This window comes from Peromyscus californicus, unplaced genomic scaffold, assembly GCF_007827085.1.
Source record: "Peromyscus californicus insignis strain IS unplaced genomic scaffold, ASM782708v3 Scaffold_17__1_contigs__length_78620276, whole genome shotgun sequence".
NCBI classification, from domain to species: Eukaryota; Metazoa; Chordata; class Mammalia; order Rodentia; family Cricetidae; genus Peromyscus; species Peromyscus californicus.
This window is the reverse complement of record NW_026294469.1, coordinates 78,495,962-78,519,199: the sequence shown is the minus strand read 5'-3', so window position 1 is coordinate 78,519,199 and position 23,238 is coordinate 78,495,962. Positions and strand designations below refer to the sequence as shown.

The 23,238-nt window shown below is 41.0% G+C and overlaps 1 protein-coding gene and 1 long non-coding RNA gene across 4 annotated transcripts in view; one reads left to right on the top strand and one right to left on the bottom strand.

Annotated features, from left to right (window-relative positions):
- Tmx3 (thioredoxin related transmembrane protein 3) overlaps positions 1-4,497 on the bottom strand; it is a 32,881-nt gene extending 28,384 nt beyond the window's left edge. Inside the window, exons 1-3 of the mRNA XM_052742741.1 lie at positions 4,310-4,497; positions 3,381-3,435; positions 407-446 (exon numbers count right to left, since the gene is read on the bottom strand). Of these exons, the coding sequence (XP_052598701.1) occupies positions 407-446; positions 3,381-3,435; positions 4,310-4,376 (162 nt within the window). The 5' untranslated portion in view covers positions 4,377-4,497. The remainder of the gene's footprint in view (positions 1-406; positions 447-3,380; positions 3,436-4,309) is intronic.
- Positions 4,498-4,615: 118 nt separating this feature from the next.
- The window catches only part of LOC128113056 (uncharacterized), a 34,859-nt gene continuing 16,236 nt past the window's right edge, over positions 4,616-23,238 (top strand). For 2 of the 3 annotated variants that reach the window (XR_008219330.1, XR_008219331.1), the window contains exons 1-4: positions 4,616-4,746; positions 13,710-13,800; positions 16,262-16,332; positions 16,444-16,558. This is a non-coding gene — a long non-coding RNA (uncharacterized LOC128113056). Of the gene's footprint in view, positions 4,747-13,709; positions 13,801-16,261; positions 16,333-16,443; positions 22,621-23,238 lie in introns of those variants that run through there. The other variant, XR_008219329.1, reaches the window with a different exon arrangement.

Genomic DNA, 23,238 nt, shown 5'->3' with positions numbered 1-23,238 from the left:
ATCACCAAAACACAAGTACAACCTAGGCAGGTAACATGCAACTATGATTACATATCTTAGTCCACAGGAGGAAGAGACAGGGAATCCCCAGAGCAAGACACCTAACCAAAACAGAGAAAATTTTGAGTTTCATCTGGGATCAGTGAGAGAGCCTGCCTTACATTATACAAGGTGTTGAACAACTGAAGAAGACACAATATAAACTTCCAGCTGTCACAGGCACAGACATATACCATGCATTCGCATTCACGCAAGTGAATGTACACCTGGAAATAGCCATGCATACATGCATACACACCACATACACATACATTAGAGGGGAATAAAAGTAGCAATTTCTGAGAAAACAAACTGGTCTCTTTGCACAGAAGAGACCAAAAATGATATTTAAAATTTACATACTCACATCAACAAGCCAAATGTCATCTTTTCGATTATCTTTAAATCTAAAAACAAAAGGAAAAATAAATCTGATTTTATATTTATGTTCACAAACAACATCCCTACTAATAGTACTTATTACCATAACTAGTATAATTTATTTAAGAATACTGAACTGATCAATACAAGGACACAGAACAAATGCTCTGAATAAAAGTTTCATATGAAATTTTTACTCAGTAATTGCTAAATCTTATCCTATTTAGTAAACATTTTAAGAATTAAAATTGAAAACTGTCCAAAGAATTGAAAAACTCCAATGAAAGAAAGAATATTTGGGGAAAACCACAAATGTAGTCTGCTTCCTTTATCTGGTATTCCACTTGGACCAAGGGGCTTCTCTATTCTGAATAAGTATTGGTTTTTACTTCTTTATTACATTAACAAAACAGCAAATGTATTTACATTATGCTTTGTTAGGTGTTACACAAAACCTAGGGATAAGTTAAAATACACAGGAAGATGTGTACAGATAAGTGTAAAAAATTATCATACATATAACATACTTGAGCATCCAGACTTCATTATCTACAGAAAATCCTGGAACTAATCTCCATGAGTACTAAGGGATGATGATGTATTTCCTAACCTCTTCTCTTCTGTATTCCATTTTAAATCCATGTAAGAAATTAATGTTGTGGCCCAAGGTTATTCTTAGAAAAGTCTGCTTACAAGATTGGCCCCTTGTTCGTATTAAGAGCGAGGATTTTAAGAGGAGTCTCATCATTTCCTGGTAAAGAATGCAGTTCTCATAAAATATTTGTGAAAAGCAACAAATCTAGAATTGCTGTACTGGGACCAAAGGTCTGAGATTCATATTCCAGGCTATAATAAACTAGTAAAATGCCATCAGCTAGTTAGGCTTGTCCTTTAACTGTGTATCTTAACACTCACCTAGTCCTGTGGATGTGTGTGACACAGCATAGGATTAAATGTATTCCCCTGAATGAGCCCACTATATATAGGCTAATTCAAAACTCCAGGGCCACCATCAAATGCTACACTCTTAGACAACCTCAATAGGAAGCAAAATGGCACACATGAGCTTGACAGAGTGGGTCAAGTCAACACAAAGCATGGGGATGATTAAACTCAGTGACACATCACTGGCAGTCAGGTCCAGAGGAATATTAAGACAACACAAGCGGTCCAACATGTTCCAATGGTGAGGACGGCATGACTTTGAGCTTCAGCAATCTCCCTGTGAGATATCTTCACCGGGATATGACAAATGGAACTTTTTTTTTCATACTGTTTTGGTGCTTTTTCACAATTGAATTCCCTGCTCAGTCTGGAATCATGTCTGAATTTTGTGGGTCTGAGTGGCAACATCTGCTGGCACTACTACAAGATACACTTTGGTTTTCTCATTTAGCCAACAAGTAAGGTACTCTATCATTAATATTCCCCAAAGGAAGAGCCTTTCAGGTGAACATCCACATAAGGAGCAAAGTGATTACTAGAAATGAAACTCTCCTTACACAGAGTTACTATTATTAGAGCAGTGTGAAAAGGTGGCTGATAGTGACATATCCCATAAGACACCATTGAGTTAAATAAAGCTACTTTCTTGTTATCAAAGAGCTTTCCTCAAAAATCAGTTTCTATAAACAATCTTCAAACAAGGCCCATTACTATGACTATAACCCATGTAATATTCATACTTCTGGCTAATTCATCAGAGTAACTGTATTCAAATGATCATATTACTCACTACAGCAATTCAATCACACAGTCAGGTGGCAAGGTGGTTGATGGGGACAAGGAACAAAATTGAAATTAACTGTCTGTAGAAATTGTTCAGTGAGTAAGAGAGTTTGTTGTGCAAGAAAGAGGACCTGGGTTTAGAATATAGCACCCACAACAAAGCTAACACCATGTTTGCAATCTCAGTTTACAGGGGTAGAAACAGGAAGAGTTCTGGGGCTTGCAAGATACTGGTGAGCACCAGGTTCATTGAAAGATCCTGTCTCAAGGGAGTAAGATGTAAAGCAGTAAAGCAGAACTTCCAGAGTGATGGTCTGTCCTCTGTACATGCATGCAAAGATTGTGCGCACACATGCTACAAACTACAAACAAATACCTACATACATGCCACACACAAAAAGAAAACTGGAAGTAACAAGTCCTGATTCATCCACTGTTAACAGTGAAAGATATGAAAAAAAAAAGGATGGTAACTCCTTGGATGGGCGTTGTTTGTTTCTGTTATGAAAACAGTACCATACAAACATCAGGCAGATGTCATACACACAGACAGGGAAATCCATCTCACTGATAAGGAGCACAGAAGAAAAGACTTCTGCCTCTCTGTAAGTGGGAAAGTAACTAAGTTAAAGACCTCAATAAGAACATTTTAGTAGTAAAGTATATGAAAAAGGTGAAGCCACCAATGATCCAACAAGTAGGCTGGGAGTGCTGGTATATTTATGAGCTTGGTTGGCATGGGAGGTCTGAGTCCTTGACTACAAGTCCCTCCAGAGACTGTACACCAAATCTGGTGTGGGAAAGGCACCCATGTGGCCTGCCAGGGAAAAGATTGTTATCACGTGCAGTCCAGGCAGAAAGACTGACCTCGAATTTCGCAATAAAGTTAAGACTTCTCACCTATTGTGAGCAAGGTCTTGTGAATAAACCTGTTATACTACAGATTAAACACTGAATTCCAGTACTTAGTGTATATGATTAAACAAAAAGAAAGGAAACAATATAGAAACATCTGCTGGTTTTTCACCTTACAACTATTAGCAAAACTATCTGGTGCACTCCTCCATTTAGCATGCAAATGGCACTTAAGGCAACTGAAACAAATTTGGCAATATGCTAATGCTGGTCACCACTGCACCTATTATTGAAAAGTTAGATTCCTATGTAGATATTTGGATGGCATCTGAGTTAAATGATGTTACACAGTATTTAAGACATGTACGTATACTCACGATTCATTTAGATCTTCTACAAATCCTTTACAGACAGCCAGGTCAAATAAAATAACTGGAAAGGACAAAAGGACAAAATGTAGAAGATAAATGATTTATCACTTTGTTTTTACCTTAAGTCTAAATTGCCTATAAAATGTTGGAATTTTTTTTTATTATTTACCAAAACGCTCAACAATGATCCATTACATGGTGTTAAGTGACACAAAAGCAAAGTAGTTCACCCACTCAGTAAAATTTACAATGCATGTAATCATACTGCAAAGGGCAAGCACTATGTAGGTGAGTACACAATACTTGTTACTTGTATTGTTCTACATATTTCCACTCCCATTTTATTTTTCCTTTTCACTAACCTAATTTTCTGGCCTAGAGATAAAAATTTTCTTTTTCCTCTAGTAACATTTATCCCCTCGGTACAAAGTCCAAATGGATTTCCCCAAAATAGGTAGAAGACGACAAAACTGGGCTTCAGCTCTAATACTTATTACAGGGCAGTGCCCGGCTCACAGAGGGTTCTAAATTGGTGGCCGAGTCAGGAGTGAACCACAGAGAACCCAAATACACCACGCTGACAGCTTAAAAGACACTGGGTCTTTCTTCACAACATAGTCTTGGCTATCTGACCAGGATTTGCCCTTGGGCGTCATTCCTTTCTTAGTTAGTGAAAGAAAAGCCTTCCAATGTAACAAGACTCAGAACCTACACCAAGCTGGGGTTCAACATCCTTGTCAGTCTATCAGTGGAGTCAAGGAAACTTCCTGATGGCAGAGGGTAGCAGTACCCTCTTGGCATATGACTGCAGAGTTCCGCTGAGGAAGCCCGGCCCACCGAGGATGACTGGGACCCTGCGGCGCGGCCCCAATCCAGCTCGGCTCCATCCCCAGCACAACCTCCCACCGCTCCCCACCGCTCCGCTTGCTCCTCACCGGCAGCGCAGAGCGGGAGGGTCGCCCAGCTCCTCCGTCCCGCAGCCCTGGCCATGGGGCGTGGCATGGATCCCGCCAAGAGCGAGCAGAGATACAGAAACGCCGGCGCCAGGCACCTGCCTGCCGGAAAGGGAAGCGAAGACGACCCGGCACGCCGAAGAGCTCCAAGCCTGGCCGGGGCGGGGCAGGGTGGGGTAGCCTGCCTCAGGCCCCGGGTAGCCTAGCGGTTGTAACTTCTGAGCATGCGCGGGATGAGACGCATGCGCCCGAGCAGTACGCATGCGCATTCGGGTTCCCACGGAGCCTTCGCGCCCTCAGAGCTCAGAAGAGGATGCGAATTCGTGTGGGGTACTTCCTGTGACGGCGCGAGTGTGCCATGGGACTCTTCCCGGAATGCACGTATGGCTTTGTCGGGTGAATTTAGTGCTGGAAGTGAGGTAGGGTCCGACATGCACCCTTGAGTTTTGTCACACTTTTTAAACTTGTCACTTAAGTCCAGGGAAAACACTTGTATACTGTGATAGTACATAAGTAAGTGGGAAGTCATGCTTTAAAATAAAAGACTGGATTGCTGAGCTCTGACACCCTCTGTGTTAAAATTTAGTTAGAATATTATAAATTGGTTCATTACTATTCCACTATGGATGGGAGAGGTATCAACAGTTTATGGTTGCTCGGATGGGATGTGTGACATTTTCTTAAGTGGTAGGTTGCCATGCTCAGGCAAGCTGCGACAAGACAATGAAACTCAGTATATCATTACCCCACCCCACCCCCATGAAAGGACACGCAGGTCTTCAAGAAAAGTTTCAATACCACAGGGGGACAATAGAGTCATGAGAAGAATCAAGTTCATCATAAACACGTTTGAAAATGTGAAAGAATAAAAATAAGAAAATTGCTTCTTCTGAAACTTAAAAAAAAAAGTTAATTATATTATCTTGATTATATTTTTACTGTTTTCTGGTTATTTGTGGACCGAAATCCTTACTATAAAATGTTTGTGTTGTAGCCTGCAACCTTTCCTACAACACAATGATTTATAAAAACAATACACATTTTATAAGTCGGTCTCTGTGGCAGTCACTGAGTTAGATGAGATGCCTTAAATAGGAATGAGGTACCAGAGGATTTGGGTTAAACCAGTTCTTAGAATTTGTGTTATGAAAACAGCATGCAAAGGCAGAGGAGTAGAAGTGGGAGAAGAGGATAAGAAACACATACTTAGAAGAAAATCATGTAAGAAATGTTTGTAGTAGGACTGATTGTAAATGTCTAAAAGTAGAATATATATGTTGTGTTGTTTTTCTATAGTAAAATACTACATATAACAATAAGAAATGATTGAGACAGGCAGGGTAAGCCCATGTTTGTAATCCCAGTGCCCAAGAGCCTGAGCAAGGAAGACTGCCATGAATTCAAGGTTAGTGTGGGCTACACTGTAGGACCCTGTTCCAAAAGCTAAGAAACATACATACAAAACAAAAACAATGAGTTAACTTTTATGAACTTATTGGATGTATACCATAAATGTTGAGCAAGAGAAGTCAAATTAAAAAAAAATGGTACTTGCTCTTTTACTCTCACAATCTCAAAAATAACCAAGAGCTTAACTTAATGCTTTCTGCACTGTCATGAGGACCAGAGTTGAGATACCAACATCCACCATGTAACAAGCTCTGTATTCCCTGAATGCCTATAACCAGTCCCTACCCCAACATCTTTAAATAGGTTAACCAAGAGTATACAGGTAAATATTTTATTGATCTGGTTTACTTATAAAGATTTCACCTTGTGAAAATGAATTTAAATTTCAGTGTTAGGTTTTAAAATATTTGAAACTAAATATTAAACAAAAACTGTGTTTATTTTTAGTGGAAAGATAAAATATGGAACATTGTTTCTCAAATTTTATAAACATGAGTTACCTTTGTTCAGTTTATATGTGAAATGCCCTTCACAGGCTCATGCATTTGAGCAGTTATTCCTTACCTGGTAGTGCTCTTTAGGGAAGTTCTAAAACTTGGACATGGGGCCTAGCTGGCTGAAAGAGAGCCTTAGGATAAGGACTTCCATGTTTCCATCCACCTAAGCTCTGTGCTCTCTCACTGCTAGTGTAATCAGTTGCCCTATACCTGCCTCTGCCTCAGCACCCTCCCCAGTCATATTATATATACCCTTTCTAACCATTAAAAAAAATTCAGTTGCTTCTTTCAAGTATTTTTCCCAGCTATGAAAAAGGTAACTAATACAACTATATATGTAGCATAAATTAATAGGATGAACAACTTTATAAGTTGATATTAAAAATAAAGAAAAAAACATTAAAAAATGAAATTGATTTTAGAATTAGCCTTTAGAAAAATTGAAAAATTGATTTAGATTTGAAATCATTCTATAAAGAAAGCAGTAGATTCAGTTTCTAAACTGTGCTGATCCAGTCTCCATTTTTATTTAAAAATCAGTTATTATTGATAATTTTCTAGCAAAACCAGTAGGAAAAGATTTATCGGGGGTGGTTCACAAGATAAACAAGTCCCATGATCTGAAGGTGTAAACCAGTGGTGTAATTCTGAAGCCTGAGAACTCAGGTCAGACAGCAGCAACAGTCTAGCACGTTGTGGATTGCATTCCCATCACCTTTTTGTTCTATCAAAGGTGAATGTGAGTGATGCCCATCCACACTGAAGAGAACTGCCTACTTTCCTAAGTTTCTTACAGTTGATAAATCTTTTCAGAAACATTTTCATAGACACAGAGTAACATTTTAACACCTGTCTGAAAATGCTTTAATGCAGTAATTTAGCACATGAAAGTAGCTATCAAATTGTTTCAAATTTCCCAAGAATAGGCGCAATAGAGAACATTCACCAATTCATACAAGGCCAGTAGAAAGTTAATACAAAACCCAGAAGAGGCAAATATGAGAAAGAAAATTATACAGATAATTCACTTAAGAGCAAAATAGAAAAGATGTTCTTAAGGAAAGACCATAGGCTCATATATTTGAATGTTTGGGCCCCAGTTAGTGGAATTATTTGGGAAGGATTAGGAGGTATGGCATGTTGGAGGAGGTGTGTCACTAGGGGTAGGTTTGAGGTTTCAAAAGCCCACACTGTTCCCAGTTAGACGTCTTTCTGCATCATGCTTGTGGTTCAGATGTAAGCTCCCAGCTACTGCTATAGCATCATGTCTGCCTGCTTGCTGCCATGGTCGCCACTGTTACAGTCATGGACTCACCCTCTGAAACTGTAAGTCCCCACTAAACATTTTCTTCTATAAATTGTTTTGGTCATGGTGTCTCTTCATAGTGGTATAAAGGTAACTAAAACACACAGAGACCTATAACTGATCAAGGTGCAGAGAATGAGAGACTATGCAATCCTCATCTCTAAATGGGAGATTTATATCCCACTTCTTCTTCCAGTCCTCAGGTGTCATTACAGAAGTTAGGGAGGAAATACTGTAAGATCAAAAGGTTGAAGATAAACACAAGGAAACAATGTTTCCCAAATAAGACAGGACAGTTTTACTGTGAAGTCACAGATGTTGTAACAGCATGCACAAGACCTCTACAAACTTATTCCTCAGAAAATTCCAACATTATAGAGGAGAGGTAAGCATGATGTCCCACCCTGAGCTGAGGAAGTATTGGGAACTGATAGGTGTTTGTAGAAAGAGAGTGAGTTTTCTTTAAGGTTGTGACTCCTTGGAGGCCAATCATGCTCTAGTGGATGGCCATGCACCCTAGAGTATACGTGCAACACAAATTGGACTTGATGGGTTTAAAGAAATGATACCAAGCTATGAAAGCAGGGAGGTGGTGTGGACCTTGGAGAAGTTTAAAGGATTAGGCTGTGTCCTGTGCTACTTGGGTTCTGTAACCCTGGCCAGGGTCAGCAAAGGAACGAAAAAGACAGAAACACAAACACACATGCAATGAAGCTGGCATTAGGTGAGGGTTCTCTAACCTCTATGGCCAGAACCTGGAACCTCAGCTTGTTCATTAAGTACAGCACAAGGGGAGGGGTTAGGTAGTCTTGATAGGACATTTCTGTATACTGGCAGTCTCAGGTTATAAACATCCAGAGGAAGCTTCAGTTGCTGGTCTTTGCACACACTGATCAGTCATTCTTAACCACTCCTGAGGGAAGTTTTGCCATCCCTCTTGAGCCTGGCACATATGAGTAACAGCTTTGAAAATTTATGATGGGCCTATTGGTCTTGGAGCCCTCAACGGGCTGGACTCATGTCAAATCACACGTTTCCTCAGGACTTCACTCACTCCGGGCTTCCTTAGCTCCCTAAAGGAAGGGCTGAATATGATCAAAATACATTGTATGGAATTCTCAAGGAGTTAATATAAAGAGAAAAGATAATGCTAATAAACTAAATAACAGTGAAATGCTGGTGTAGTGGTAGTTGCCAGGCTATATAGTTTGGAATAGTATATATTCTGAAGACAGCTACAGATAAGAAACTTTTTACTTCAAGAATTATGTCAGGTTTATGAAAAATACAGTTGTTGTTTTCAGCCCTGACATAAGTTAAATTCAGTTCAGACTCTCCTTCAGTTGAGCCTAATTTAGCAGTGTGAAAATTGAAAGCAAGTTAATTTAAGTTGCTGCTTGCAGAATTAGCAAGAGTCAAAGTAAGTTCATGCTCTCTTTGGTTGAGCCTTGAAGTCTCCAACTCTCAAATGGAACCCCAACCAAAGAGACCTGGACATCTTTTGAAGAGGCAGCTAACACTATCAGTTACACCGCAATGTAGACCATCCACAAATGAGAAGTTGCCAATAAAAGACATGAAAGAATTATTCTATTGAAGGCATTTTGCAAAAATGCTATAGACATTGTGTTCATGAACCTCTGCTAAAATAACTCCTGAGAAATTTACATAAATAATTTATATCTAAGTTGAGCCCTAATAAGTTAGTAAATGTGTAACTGTACCACCCTGTGTCCTTCATTGGCTGCTATCTTTGTGGTTTGTCCAATGAGAAGTATAATATACAAGGATGACTGACCCATGCTGCTTTCCTTGTTATTCAAATTGTCTATTGAAGAATCAAAAAATTCCTCCCATGCAAAATGTACTGGACTGACATGACGGTGAAATAAATCTCTGTGGCATGCCCCTTGGGGCAATGATGGATTTTGGATAAAATAACCCACCAATTCTAACCCCACACATAATTTTGTTCTTTTAATTAGAAGAGGGCACAGGAAATAGTTTTGAATTTTATTCCAGATTCCATATCAGATTTCAAGATAATGAAAAAGTTATAGTTACAGATGAAAGAGGAAGATCAAAAAGAAAAGAGGAAGAGGTGGGAAGAATTGAAGTGCAAGAATTTAGGATGGAATGTTGTAGAAATTTTTACTTCAAGTAGCACACAAAAGAAGGAATTGGCAGATTGCCCACCAAAACCTTGAGGCAATCTTATATGAAGTCAGTGAAATATTATAGCATACCTTCAACTTTCCAGCATGTAAAAAATACCTAAACAGAGATCTTAACTTGCCCAATATTAGTAGAGTTTCAGAAAGAGAAAGTTTATAATGAACCTCCAATGTGGAATTCTTAAATGATTTTACTTAGTACTTAAATGATTTTATTTAGTACTAAGGCTAAAAGTATTATTTGTTTTCTGTTGGTGAAATTTAAACAGCACACATTTGTGATTTCCAAGTTCTACAGATTAGAAAGCCAAAGAAACTAGCAAGGCCTGTGGGTTCACAGAAACAAAATCAGGATGTAAGAAACACAGCTTCTTTCAGGAGAGTCCACAAAATAATGTGCTTCCAGACTTCTCCAAGTTGCCAGTGAAGTTTTCTTCCCTGAGGGTATAGGACTGAGGGCCTTGCTTCTTTAATGGCTGTTAGAGGGTACTAGTTCTCAGGTTCTAGAGACACATTCACCAACTTCCTCCTGCCTTCCTGAGCCAGCAACAGCAGTTCAAGTTCTACTTACTCCTCTCTGCCTTTTCCCTTTAGCAGCAGTGTTCTGATGCTTCTCCCTGCCTCTTCTGTTTCTAAGGGCTTATATGGTTACATGAACTATCTGAATAGAATTCAGATCTAAACTATAAATGCAGTCAGACTAAGATGTAGCCGGAAGTTTTCTCTGGTTCCTCCTGGCCCTGAGGTCTCATGTTTCTCTGGTCCCACCCCACAGTCCTATATCCATTTATAAAATAATCACTCAGAGGCTTAATATTATTTAATATGTCAGGCCTCTTACTAGCTAGCTCTTATATCTTAAATTAACCCATTTCCATTAACCTATGTTTTGCCACGTGTTCCCTGGCTTTACAAGTCTACTGGCATGTTGCTCTTTGGGCAGCAGGCTGGTGTCTCTCCAGACTCTGTCTTTCTCTTTCCTGTCTCTCTCCTTGGATTTCCCACCTGCCTCTAAGTTGCCTTGCCATAGGCCAAAGCAGCTTATTTATTAACCAGTGGGAACAGCATATACTCACAGTGTACAGAAAGACATCCCCTAGCACTAAGTTTTTTTTATATATTTAATACTGAATTCTAAGTAGGCTCTTGAGTGCATGTTTCAGAAAAGATTCCAGGCTGTCATTACAATAAGCTAGATTTCTATACATTTAGAAAATATGAAAATTTTAAAATATTATCACTATTTTCTTTTTAGTAATTTTTAAATACTTATTTCTAGGTCACTCTGGACTTGAAGATGCTAATCAAAATTTGAGAGGGATTCCAGGGAAATAACTTAGATTCTAATCCATAGTCCTGAAGAAACACTTTAAGCCTTATTTCTTGTAATTTTTTTCATAGTCTTCGTTGTCTCTATCCATATAAGTTCACAAGTTTATGCAAATCAAGTAGCTGGCTAGCACATTACTGATCAACAGTGCTAAAATTCTGTGATCTTTTCTTCTAAATGTTAAGAACTTATAAACATACAATAGGTCATTCATATTTTTGCAAGTTTTAAGTTCATACTAGTTTAAAATGATAGCTGATTGTAATTGTTTTATACATTTCATCTGGATAGAAAGCACAGTGATGGGGTAATTCTGTTGAGCCACACAATATATACCATCTAAGTGATACATATAATGCTGAGTGACTGTTCTTTATTGGTGGAATAAATGTATGGACATATCACAAGGACTGAGTAATAAGATTTCCTAGGAAATGTTCGGATCTCCCTAGCTTCTTCAATATATATCTTTTTTTATTCACCGCATGGACTCAAAACCACAGGAAACTCAATATATTTGTGTTATCCACAGACACCATTGCATGTGTGATGTCCATATTATCACAGTCCAAGCCCTATAATTTGTTTTCCATGTTCTCTCTTACTTTAGTTCTATTAACTCTTTAAAGAAAACCTTAGCTTCTTATATAAGAACTAACACATTTTCTTAGATTATTTTTTCATTGATCTAGACTTACCTATCTTTCCAAAAAATCTTGAGCTCCTTTTCTTGGAAAATTGATTTTAGGAGCTATGCAAGTGAGTTCCCTTTATAAATTAGGTTGGGCCATTTAAAATGTCATTGAATCTAGATTATTGCAGTGGACATGGAGATGAACAATTATATTATTTACATTAGTAACCATTCATTCCTGTAGTGGGTGTATAGTCTGCTACAGAATATTGCTAATTCAGGTATGTGCTAATTATTCAATGGATTTGGAGGGATGCTTTTCAAATGCTCTTCAAAATTTGAAATCTCAGTACATTCAATAAAAGCACAGACTATTAAAATCAGTACAGCTCAAAACTTTCCAAGAAAACTTTTATACTATAAAACTGTGATTATATCTAATATTAAAGAAAAGTAAACATTCAGATGCCTTAGAATCAACTAAATACTTCTCAAAAAATAAAAGTAACTTTCAGTTTCTCAGTCACCTAGTTTTACTATTTTAAGATATTTTTGAGAAATATTTTCCTTTAAATAGTCATTAAGGTTTTCTACTTTCACTTTCCTAGGCACAATGAAATATTTCATTTCTCCTGATTCCCCTATGTATGGGTCTTTGGGACGAACTTTCTGTCAATAGTTGTAAACAAGACACAACAATCAGTTGTAGGGTAGGATAATCAAGAGTCAATGTGTGTTTCCTATAAATGCTCCTCTGTTTTCAAGGAGAAACTTGAGAGTTAAGTTGCAAATGGTGAAGGTATAAGAAGGAGTTACCCTCTATGTCCTTCCTGCACCAACTGAAGGAACAATCCACAAAAAGTCCACCTGAGCTATTTAGTAATGAGTTATTCCTTTACACTTTGGCATTGTTTTCAACATGGCTTTAGGTAAACAATGAGGTGTGGAACTTCTCTCCATGGAGATTTGACATATATTCAGAGGCCAGGGCTAGGCCTTCACCATTCTAAGAACCTATATGTTCCAGTTTCCAGTTTCTAAGGTCTCCCAAGGCTGTGAAAGGCAGCCCTCTGAAGAGGTTTGCATTGAGCCCAGTGATAAACATAGAGCAGACCTTGGGTTTGTAGGGTCTACTCAGTGATGCTCCTCCATCTCAACCCATGCTCTATCTGAGGCTACACTTCAGACAGCACTGAAGATGGTTACTTGGGCCCAGGCCTAGACTTTCTCCTAGCAACAATAGGTGATGAGGGGGGGATCAGTGAAACCTCACTGAGGTCTGCAAAGTACACAGTCTAAGGCCTCAATTATCCCCTAACTCCTCCCCTAGATTCAGGGAGGCCACAAACAGTCACCCAAGGGGACATTTGCCTGAGTTTTAGCTGGCTTCTCCTCTTCTATATTGTCATGTCACTTCCCAGCGGGACATATGAGTAGTTAACATATATAAACCCCACCATTTGTAATGCTGAGGAGATTAAGAACAGAACACAATTAAGGTTACTAAACAGATGTTTTCTGAATCCTGTCTCAAGCAGACAGAGCTTTGTTTATCCTGCTCCCTCTACCCAAACCAGAGAATCCTAGAACCTGGACACAGCCAGCTTGGATGCTATGGTTTATGTTGGACAGGAGATGTAGGCCCTGAGACCAAGGCATGAGACCTGAGAAACTTTTTCTATTTGATGCCATCTTAGTTATTTGAATGTGAACATCCATAAAATGGGATAACTAATTTCAGTGAAATATACTGATTCCTAAAAGATATCTTGATCTCTATCTGTGTGCCAAACAGCACCAACAGGATATTGTGAGTATCCTGTGTTTGGGATATTTAGTACTTCTGTGGAGGATCCCACAAATGGCCCAAGAAATAGTATCTATATCTTGAAATCTTATTCTTCTTCAAGGGTGTTTTGCATTTCTCAAAGGCTTTTTACCAAGTGACATTCAAGTTATTTGTGTTATAACCCTGAGTGACCACAGATAATATGGCATCATCTCCATCTAAATTTTTCTGTTAAATTTCAGGGTATCGTGTATGGTGGTTTGAATAGGTATGGCCTCAATTGAATGCTTGGTCCATAGGAGTGGTACTATTAGGAGGAATGGCCTTGTTGAAGTAAGTATGACCTTGTTGGAGGAAGTGTGTCACTGTGGGGTCTTATATGCTCAATTTACACGCAGTGTTGTACACAGTCTCCTTCTGCTGCCTGTGGATCAAGATGTAGAACTCTCAGCTCCTTCTCTAGCATCATGTTTTCCTGCATGCTGCCATGTTCCCTGCCATGATAATAATGGACTAAACCTCTGAACTGTAAGCCAGCCCCAATTAATTGTTTTCCTTTGTAAGACTTGCCTTGGTGTTGTTCAAATCTTAGATGATCTTTTAATTAAAAAAAAAAAAAAACCCAGAGCCAGATATTTGGGTGAAAGCTGAATGATCAGAGAAGAAGAGCAAGCCAGCCACAAGTTCTTATCTGTAGGAAATCCTCAGTCCTTAGAGCATGAGTTCCTGTTTTCTCACACTTTATATGCCTTTCTGTGTCCTGCCATATTACTTTCTGGGATTAAAGGCATATGTCACCACTGCCTGGCTCTGTTTCTCTCATGTAGCCCTTGAACTCAAAGAGATTCAGACAGAGGTCTGCCTCCCCAGTGATAGGATTAAAGGTGTGTGCCACCACTGCCTGACCTCTGTGTCTAATTTAGTGTCTGGCTCTGTCTTCTGATCCCCAGGTAAGCTTTATTGGGGTGCATAATATATCACCACACTTTGGGTATGGTGTGTCTTCACAGCAATAGAAACCCTAACTAAGACATCATGGTTCCCACAACTATAGATATAAATCTGTATTTTGAGTCATCTTTGCAATGTCAATTACAAGGTTATAGATCAGGCCTTGCCAGTTGAATAACACATGATGGCATGGGGCTGTACTTTTAATTATTTGATCATAACCCTCTTACAGATTGAATAAATAATGTAGGAACAAAAATAAGACATGAATTTATAAAAATAACTACAGAGGAAAGATGTAAGAACTGAGGGAAAGGTGTAGAGGGCCAGAGAGAATCACAGGCTCAAATCACCCTGTTTATGATCTATGGTTGATATATTGTGTACCCCAATAAACTTACCTGGGGGTCAGAGACAGAACAGCCACTATATTAAACATAGGTTTAGGCAGTGGTAGCACACGCCTTTAATCCTAGCATTCCAGAGGCAGAGATCTGTCTGGATCTTTGTGAGTTCAAAGCCACACTGGAAACAGCCAGGCAGGCTGACACACGCCTTTAATCCCAGGAAGTGATGACAGGAAGCAGAAAGGTATGTAACGCCTGAGGACCAGGAACTAGAGTCTTTGTTAAGCTTTTAGGCTTTTAGCAGCAGTTCAGCTGAGATCCATTTGGACAAGGACTCAGACGCTTCCAGTCTGAGGAAACAAGATCAGCTGAGGAATTGGCAAGATGAGGTTGGATGTGGCTTGTTCTGTCTCTGTTCTTTCAGGGTTAACCCCAATATCTGGCTCCTGTGTTTTTTATTAATTCATCTTACAATGATCCTTATGTGAATTCCCAAGTGTTGCTAAACTTAAGTAACTTAACATGACATCAAAGTCAGCAGGTGATCTCACACAGGGCAAGAGACAAGGAGAGATACAAACTTTGTCTTTGTACTGGAGTTTAAGAACACAGTTCTAGAATTTATAGTAAGTGTGGCTTTCTAAGAACCATAGAGAGAAAAAAGAAAAAGAAGAGGGGAAAAATATGAATTGAGGCAAGTAAGGCTGAAGCACTGGGCCACACCTTAAGCAAACAATGAGCTGTGACATGCACAACAAGTGCTCTGGCCAGAGGAAACCTGGCCCATAAGCTCCAAACCAAAAAATGATGATGTGCAACCCAGGGCCAACCAAGGAACACCATGACAGCTAGAAGCAAAAGTCCGCCAACAGCCTCACATATATACCCCAGTGTAGCTAGAGTTTTCCTGCCTTGCCCACAGTCAGGACAAATCTTTGTCACCCGCCAGTCCCACAGCCACTCAGACCCAACCAAGTAAACACAGAGACTTATATTGCTTACAAACTGTATGGCTGTGGCAGGCTTTTTGCTAACTGTTCTTATATCTTAAATTAATCCATTTCCATAAATCTATACCTTGCCACGTGGCTCGTGGCTTACCGGCATCTTCACATGCTGCTTGTCATGGCGGTGGCTGGCAGTGACTCCTTCTGCCTTCCTGTTCTTTCTTTTCTCCTCTCTGTTAGTCCCGCCTATACTTCCTGCCTAGCCACTGGCCAATCAGTGTTTTATTTATTGACCAATCAGAGCAATTTGACATACAGACCATCCCACAGCACCCCAGCCTTTTGTTTAATGAAAGAGCTTACTTGTAACCTCCTGGAGTCTGTGTCATTGCCTCCGAGTCCTCTCACCCACTGCCCCCAGGTATCAGGGTCAGCAAGACCCCAGCCATGGTGCCAGAAACATTCTGGCCCCTAATGTGGATGGACTACCTGCATCTTGCCCTTTGGGTCCTCTTTAACTTCCTCTTTTGGGTCGCCTTTTTTCTTTAGTGCTGTTTGGCTTGCTGTCCCGATTCCTCACTCGACTCGGTGTGCTAATTCACCCCCCTCATCTGTTCTCGGTGAGTTGACCATTTTGCACGTTTTATGTTTTCCTCCCCCAAGCAGTGAGTATTGGGGTCTTTTTCTCTATGTATCTTTTCATTCCTTTACCCTGTTCATTTTGTCTTTAGGGTACACTCTGTTTACGATCGATCCACGAGGCGTTGCCACATAAGGGTTGGTCACCCAGGAAATGGGATCAAGAATTGACCCTCTGACCAGTCTTTTCTCTCTTGGAGACACAGTGTGAGTATAGGGCCTAGGCCTAACTACCAGAAGTCCCTCACAAAGCATTCTCATTCGGCTCCACACACACAATCTTTTCTACGCCCCTGATTCCACGAGGATCCCCCACAACTCTGAGTCCACTGGTGTCTTTTGCCCAGGGCAACTCTCTGGGATTGACTGAAAGGCTCTTTGTTCCCTGGGAGGGTCCCAACAGCCCTGAAGGGTGTAGATGGTAGCCTTTTGTTTACCCTTCTCTCTTTTGCAAATCAGTTATGTGACTACCAGTTAAAAGCCAATAGGGCAGTGCCCGATTTCTTAAATTCACGGTCATGATTCTCCAGTCACTGCAAATCAAATGTGGTGAATTATTGGCTTCTTTAGTTTGTCTCTCCCCTGCCTATAGTTCCTTTGTTATGGGAAACTTTCCAACTGAAGTCCCTTAAAGCTCTGCTTCTGACTAGGGAAATTAGAGTTAAAACTTCCCATCTAGAAAAATTTTAGAATGAGGCTTCTGTTATCACACCCTGGATATCACCTGAAAACATTTGGGACCTATCATTATGGATGAGGGACCTTTTGTAAACTAGGAAACAGGAAGTGCAGGAAGGGAAATCACCCCACACAGCCTTTGTCCCAATTCTTTTGGGAATCATAGCATGTATAAAATTGGGCACTACAGAGGAGGTACTCCGGTCCTTTAATGACCATTGTGTGGAACAAAAATGTTCCTCACTTTCCCTCATCTCTCTACTGCCTTATGAGGAACATACCTCAGATGGGGAAGAGGACACTTCATAGACAGATCCACCTCCCCCCAAGAAAACACCCAGGAAATCTGTCCTTAAGGATGATAAACCGTGATGTACTATTTATCCCTGGGGAGTCTTACAGGATACCTCCCCACTCTCTGCTTCCCATTGCCCCTCAGGGATAACTGAGACCACCACACCTCAGCTTAAATTCTCTGGTTATCACCCAACAAATCCTTTTGCATTTCCAGTTAATGTTGGCACCAACACAGTGGTTCAGCCATGGGTTCCTACCCCTCTAGCTGATCTTTCCTTGATCCATAAAGCTGCCAATGAGTCAGGCCCCAACTCCCCGTATTTTGAGCAAGTACTGCAACAGTGGGAAATGCAATTTCAAATCTGTTATGGCTGCTATTGTTTGATGAAAGCAGTGCTTGAACCCACCACTTTTCGTAACTAGTGGGTAGCCTATAATAATCAAGCTGAAGTACAGACGTGCCTCAATATACAATATAATGTTGTTATTTCCCTAGAGATGCTGACTGGCTGGGGCCAATGTTAATCTTGTGACTCAAGCCCAAATTGGCCTGCATGCCTATTTTCAGCAGGTTTCTGAACTTGCATTTAAAGCCTTGAAATCCTATACTCCACGGGATCTGACTGCCTACTTCCATAATCTGATACAACAGCCTGGGGAATTGTTTACTGACTTCATGGCCCAAGTCAATGAGGCAGTGGAGAAACAGGTGGATCCTGACCCGACCAGGGAGATGCTCATTAAACAATGTGAGGAAGGCTTAATGCCCTTACCTGCCATGCAGTTGTGGTGGTGCATAATGAGGACATTCATAAATGGGTGATTGCTACTCATGATCTCAACCCTCAGGCAGGACCCATAGCAACCCTTACTGCCTCTGTCAACCCACTATTTGCTTCCAAAGATAATGGTTGTGGACCCACCTAACCATTCTTGTTGGGGCTGTGGTCAGTCATGTCCCCTTTGTAGAGATTGCCCTAAAACCTTACCCAAGACCAAATGCCCCAATTGCCAAAAAGAATTTCATTGGGCATGTGATTGTAGAAGCTCTCCCCAGTTGCCTTTAATCTTAAAGAGGGGCACCCCTCAGCCTGGCAAATAAGAGGGGACCCCCTATAGCCAAAGGTTTTCTGGACCCTCCCTATATTTCATCATTCTCCCATGATGACTATTTATCTGGATGGCAGACCCACCAAGGGTTTGGTAGAAACTGGGGCAGAAGCCTCTGTAATATATCTTAATGATGGCCAGGCCTTCCCACATTGGAAACTTAAAAATCGCCCAACCAGTACTGGGATAGGAGGGGATAAGCCTTCTAAAACAACCCTTCACCCGGTTCACTGGAAGGACCTTGATACAATCAGGGGCGATTCTGCCTGAAGCACTATGTACTCTTTGGGGTCACAATCTATTAGAGGAAATGGGGGCTATGCTTACCACAAATGATAAGGCCATTATGAGGATATAGAAACATATGACATGACAGGTCAATCTGTTAGAAATTCTAGCCTTCACTCCCAATTCTAAGGGCTACTGCCCCCCCCCCCCCCAGATATAAATATTCCCAGGCCCATACCATTAAATTGGACATCACAGAAGCCTGTGTGGGTAGACCAATGACCTATTATAGAACCTAAACTATCAGCATTGAGAGAGTTAATTGAAGAGCAATTGTCACTGGGCCATACTGAACATTCCTGCAGTAGGTTTAATACCCCCATTTTGTAATTAAGAAAAAGTCAGGAAAATTTTGCCTTCTGCAAGACTTAAGACCAATCAATGCACAAATGGAAAAGATGGCCCCCCCTTAGGCAGGGCTACTGCACTCAGGTGTTATTCCACCAGGATGGCATATTCTTGTAATGAATATTAAAGATTGCTTTTTCTCAATGCCACTGGCTCCAGAGGACAGAGAGCACTGTGTTCACTGTCTGGGAGCCCAATGTTCAAAAACCTGCTTCCCATTATTACTGGAAGGTTATGAAAAATAGTCCAGTCATCTGCCAGTTGTATGTTCAACAGACCTCAGCTAGGGTCCCCAGTGAGGTATTAATGATCCACTATATGGATGGCATCCTGTTGGCGCACCTGAGGAGACAGAGACTTCAGGAGTTATTGCCCCAGCTCCTTGAGGACTTAGGAGCCCTTTGCCTCAAGGTGGCCCCAGAAAAGAAACAATGGCTATCCCCATTTGTGTTCTTGGGCTACCAAATCAGCCAAGCCATCCAATCTCTCAATGCCTCTATAATAATACAAGAGTCCTACTCCCTTACAGACCTCCAGGAACTTTGTGGCACCATTAATTGGCTCAAACAATTTCTCCCAACTCCTGATGAAAACATGAGACAATTGTTTTCTCTCCTCAAAGGGCATTCCTCCCCCTCTGCAAATATATGATTGACAGGGGCCAGGGATCTCTTAAAGAGGGCTAGTGAACTTGCCTATAATGCCTCTCTGAGGAAACATGATCCAAAGGTTCCCCTCATAGCCCTAGTCCTTTGGACTAAGGGCAGCATACTGGGAACACTGTGGCAATCAGGCTCCCTAATATGGATACATCTGTCACATTCTGAGTTATCCAGTATCACCTTGAAGTTTGTTATTACCTTTGAGATAGGCATTAAAGCAAGAGCAACTGCTAGGATAATCATGGGCCATGAACCAGATAGGATTGTCCTCCCCTTCCCTGTCCAAAATACCCAACCCTTATGAGCAGACTATCTTCCCTTCCAAAAAATGATTGTAGATTAATTTCTAAGTGGTCTTATTAAATAAAAATCTTGGAGCCAAATATAGGGGTGAAAGCCTTAGAAATCAGGGAAATAGGAATAGCCACCAGCTAACCTTACCTCACCACACTGCAGCTTCCAAAGTGTGCTAGTTCCTGTCTACCCATGCCTTTAATGCCTTGCTGTTCTGCCCTCTCATTGGCTCTTAGCCCAGCTACCTCACTTCCTTGTCACTGTCTGTCTGTACAGACCTCCAGGTCTCTAGGGTTGGTACTTGGATTAAAGGCGTGTGTCACCATGCTTGGCTCTGTTCCCTAGTGTGGCCTTGAACACACAGAGAACCTGCCTGCTAAGTGATAGGATTAAGGGCATGTGCTACCACTGCCTGACTTTTGTGTTTACTTAAAGTGGCTTGCTATTTCCTCTGATCTCCAGGCAAACTTTATTTATTAACATACAAATAAAATATCACCACAAATGATGATGGGTTTTTCAGGGACCTTGGATAACCAATTTCCCCAAAATAAACATTTGTCAGCCTTGCCACTCCTTGAGTTAACTTTAAGCCCGTATGCTAACCCCTTGAATGTCTATCTTCCTCAAGTGGCTATAGCCTTTACAGATGCCTATAGAACAAACTTTGGCCAATTAATCACAATGCCGAATAGCAAAGAAATAACTCATATCCAACTTTACCCAGGCTTTGTCCAAATGGGAGAACTCCTGGCCATCCTTAAGGTACTGGAGTTGAGCTAGTCAGTACCCATAAACATTTTTCAGACAGCTGATACATGACCCAGGCATGTAAGCTGTTGTCCTTTGCTAAACTAAATGCTGTGGGATGTTCTGTATGGCAAATGTGTTGCTAATTAGTCAATAAATAAAACACTGATTGGCCATTGGCTAGGCAGGAAGTGTAGGCGGGACAAGGAGGAGAATAAAGCTGAGAAGTGGAAGGCTGAATCAGAGAGACGCTGCCAGCTGCCACGATGAGAAACAGAATGTGAAGATACCGGTAAGCCACGAGCCATGTGGCAAGGTATAGATTAATGGAAATGGATTAATTTAAGCTGTAAGAACAGTTAGCAAGAAGCCTGCCACGGCCATACAGTTTGTAACCAGTATAAGTCTCTGTGTTTACTTGGTCGGGTCTGAGTGGCTGTGGGACTGGCGGTTGACAGAGATTTGTCCTGACTGTGGGCCAGGCAGGAAAACTCCAGCAACAAATGGCGTCCAACATGGTGGCAAGAGTTTCCACCTAAAACCTGAGAAAGGATTCTAAAACGGAGCTAAAAACAGTTCCTAATTGTGTCTCTCAAATGAGCGGCAGCTGCTGGTTTGAGCTACTGGTGGGTTCCTAGCGTGCGTGCTCGACCTGCCTATGGCGGGAATGAGGCCTTTGCAAGTGGCACTTTGAGCTGCATGGTGGATTTAGCCTTTGCTGGTGCAGAGCAAAAGGGGAGGTTTCTGGGCTACACGCTGCTTGGCTAAAAGCATAGACCCCCCCCCATAGCTCCCAGAGCTGGCGGTAAACCATGGCCATGTTGGGAAGCTGAGGTGGGTGGATCCAGCAGCCACAGCTGCTGCAGTTTAAGGCAATAGATTCACAATAAGACAGATTCAGATGTAATAGTTTACAATGTGTGTAAAAGATACGTAGGCTTGAAAGAGACAAAAAAAGATGATATATAGAGTTATAGAAACAAATACATAGTTTTAAAAAATAAAGTCTTTAAAGAGACAGTAAAGGTAGTATAAAAATAAGCCACGTAAAAATGGATATTACACAGAGAATCTGCATTGTGTTGTCTTTGGGACTTTTAACTGCAGAAAAACATTTGATTGTAAAAGCTGTTGAGTTATGCCAAAATGTATATTTTAAAGGTACCTTGACTTCAAAATTTGGATATAAGGATATGTTACTTTGGAAAGGAGACTCTGCTTTTGTTTCCACAGAAAGCCAGAGGCTATGGATTTGTTCAAGATTAAGGTACATCAGGTTTGATCAGCCAAGACCCCCTGAAAGGTCTCCGATGACACCATGGCCCAGATGATCCAACATCCAGAATGGTTTGAAGGCAACTGGCTCAGACGATACACCCTCATGGACTATTCCATAATCCTAAAATTTTCTTTGTATCCCCATAAGATACAGCGCCCCCCTCCAGCAGGAAGTAGTAAGAGAAGCTACGCCCAAATTCCCAAATTATATGTAATTTTACTTTGTTAAGGTTAAAACCTTCCTTTTTGAAAAAAAAAAATTGGGGAAGTGCTGTGGGATGTTCTGTATGGCAAATGTGTTGCTAATTAGTCAATAAATAAAACACTGATTGGCCATTGGCTAGGCAGGAAGTGTAGGCGGGACAAGGAGGAGAATAAAGCTGGGAAGTGGAAGGCTGAGTCAGAGAGACGCTGCCAGCTGCCACGATGAGAAACAGAATGTGAAGATACCGGTAAGCCACGAGCCATGTGGCAAGGTATAGATTAATGGAAATGGATTAATTTAAGCTGTAAGAACAGTTAGCAAGAAGCCTGCCACGGCCATACAGTTTGTAACCAGTATAAGTCTCTGTGTTTACTTGGTCGGGTCTGAGTGGCTGTGGGACTGGCGGTTGACAGATTTGTCCTGACTGTGGGCCAGGCAGGAAAACTCCAGCAACAACTAAAAACCCTTAGAGATTCCATCTCCATGACCACGAAAGCAATAGAAGACATGCTAGAGAATAAGGGGCATCCCTGGTATATAACCCATATCTGATCTCATTCGAGGCTTCCAGGAATACTTACTTGAGGCAATGATAAGGTTGACAAGCTCATCATGACAGTACACCTGCCCCTATTGGAATAGATTAGACTATTCCATCAACAATTTCATTTGTCCCCTCATAACTTGCACAAATTGTGGCCCAAACTGTCCATAGCCCAATGCAAACATCTAACCCAGACCCGCACCACTTGTGCCTCTCTAGTTCCCTTGGGACCATTGAATAAACATGGTGTCAACCCCAGGGGCCTTGTTCCCAATTCGCTCTGGTAAATGGACATTACCCACCATTCCCGCTTTGGCAATCTTAAATACATACATGTGATAGTGGACACATGCTTCTCATTTACCTATGCCCTAGTACAATAGGGGAAAAGGTATCACAGACCATCAAGGCATTAAAAACTATGATAGTCCAG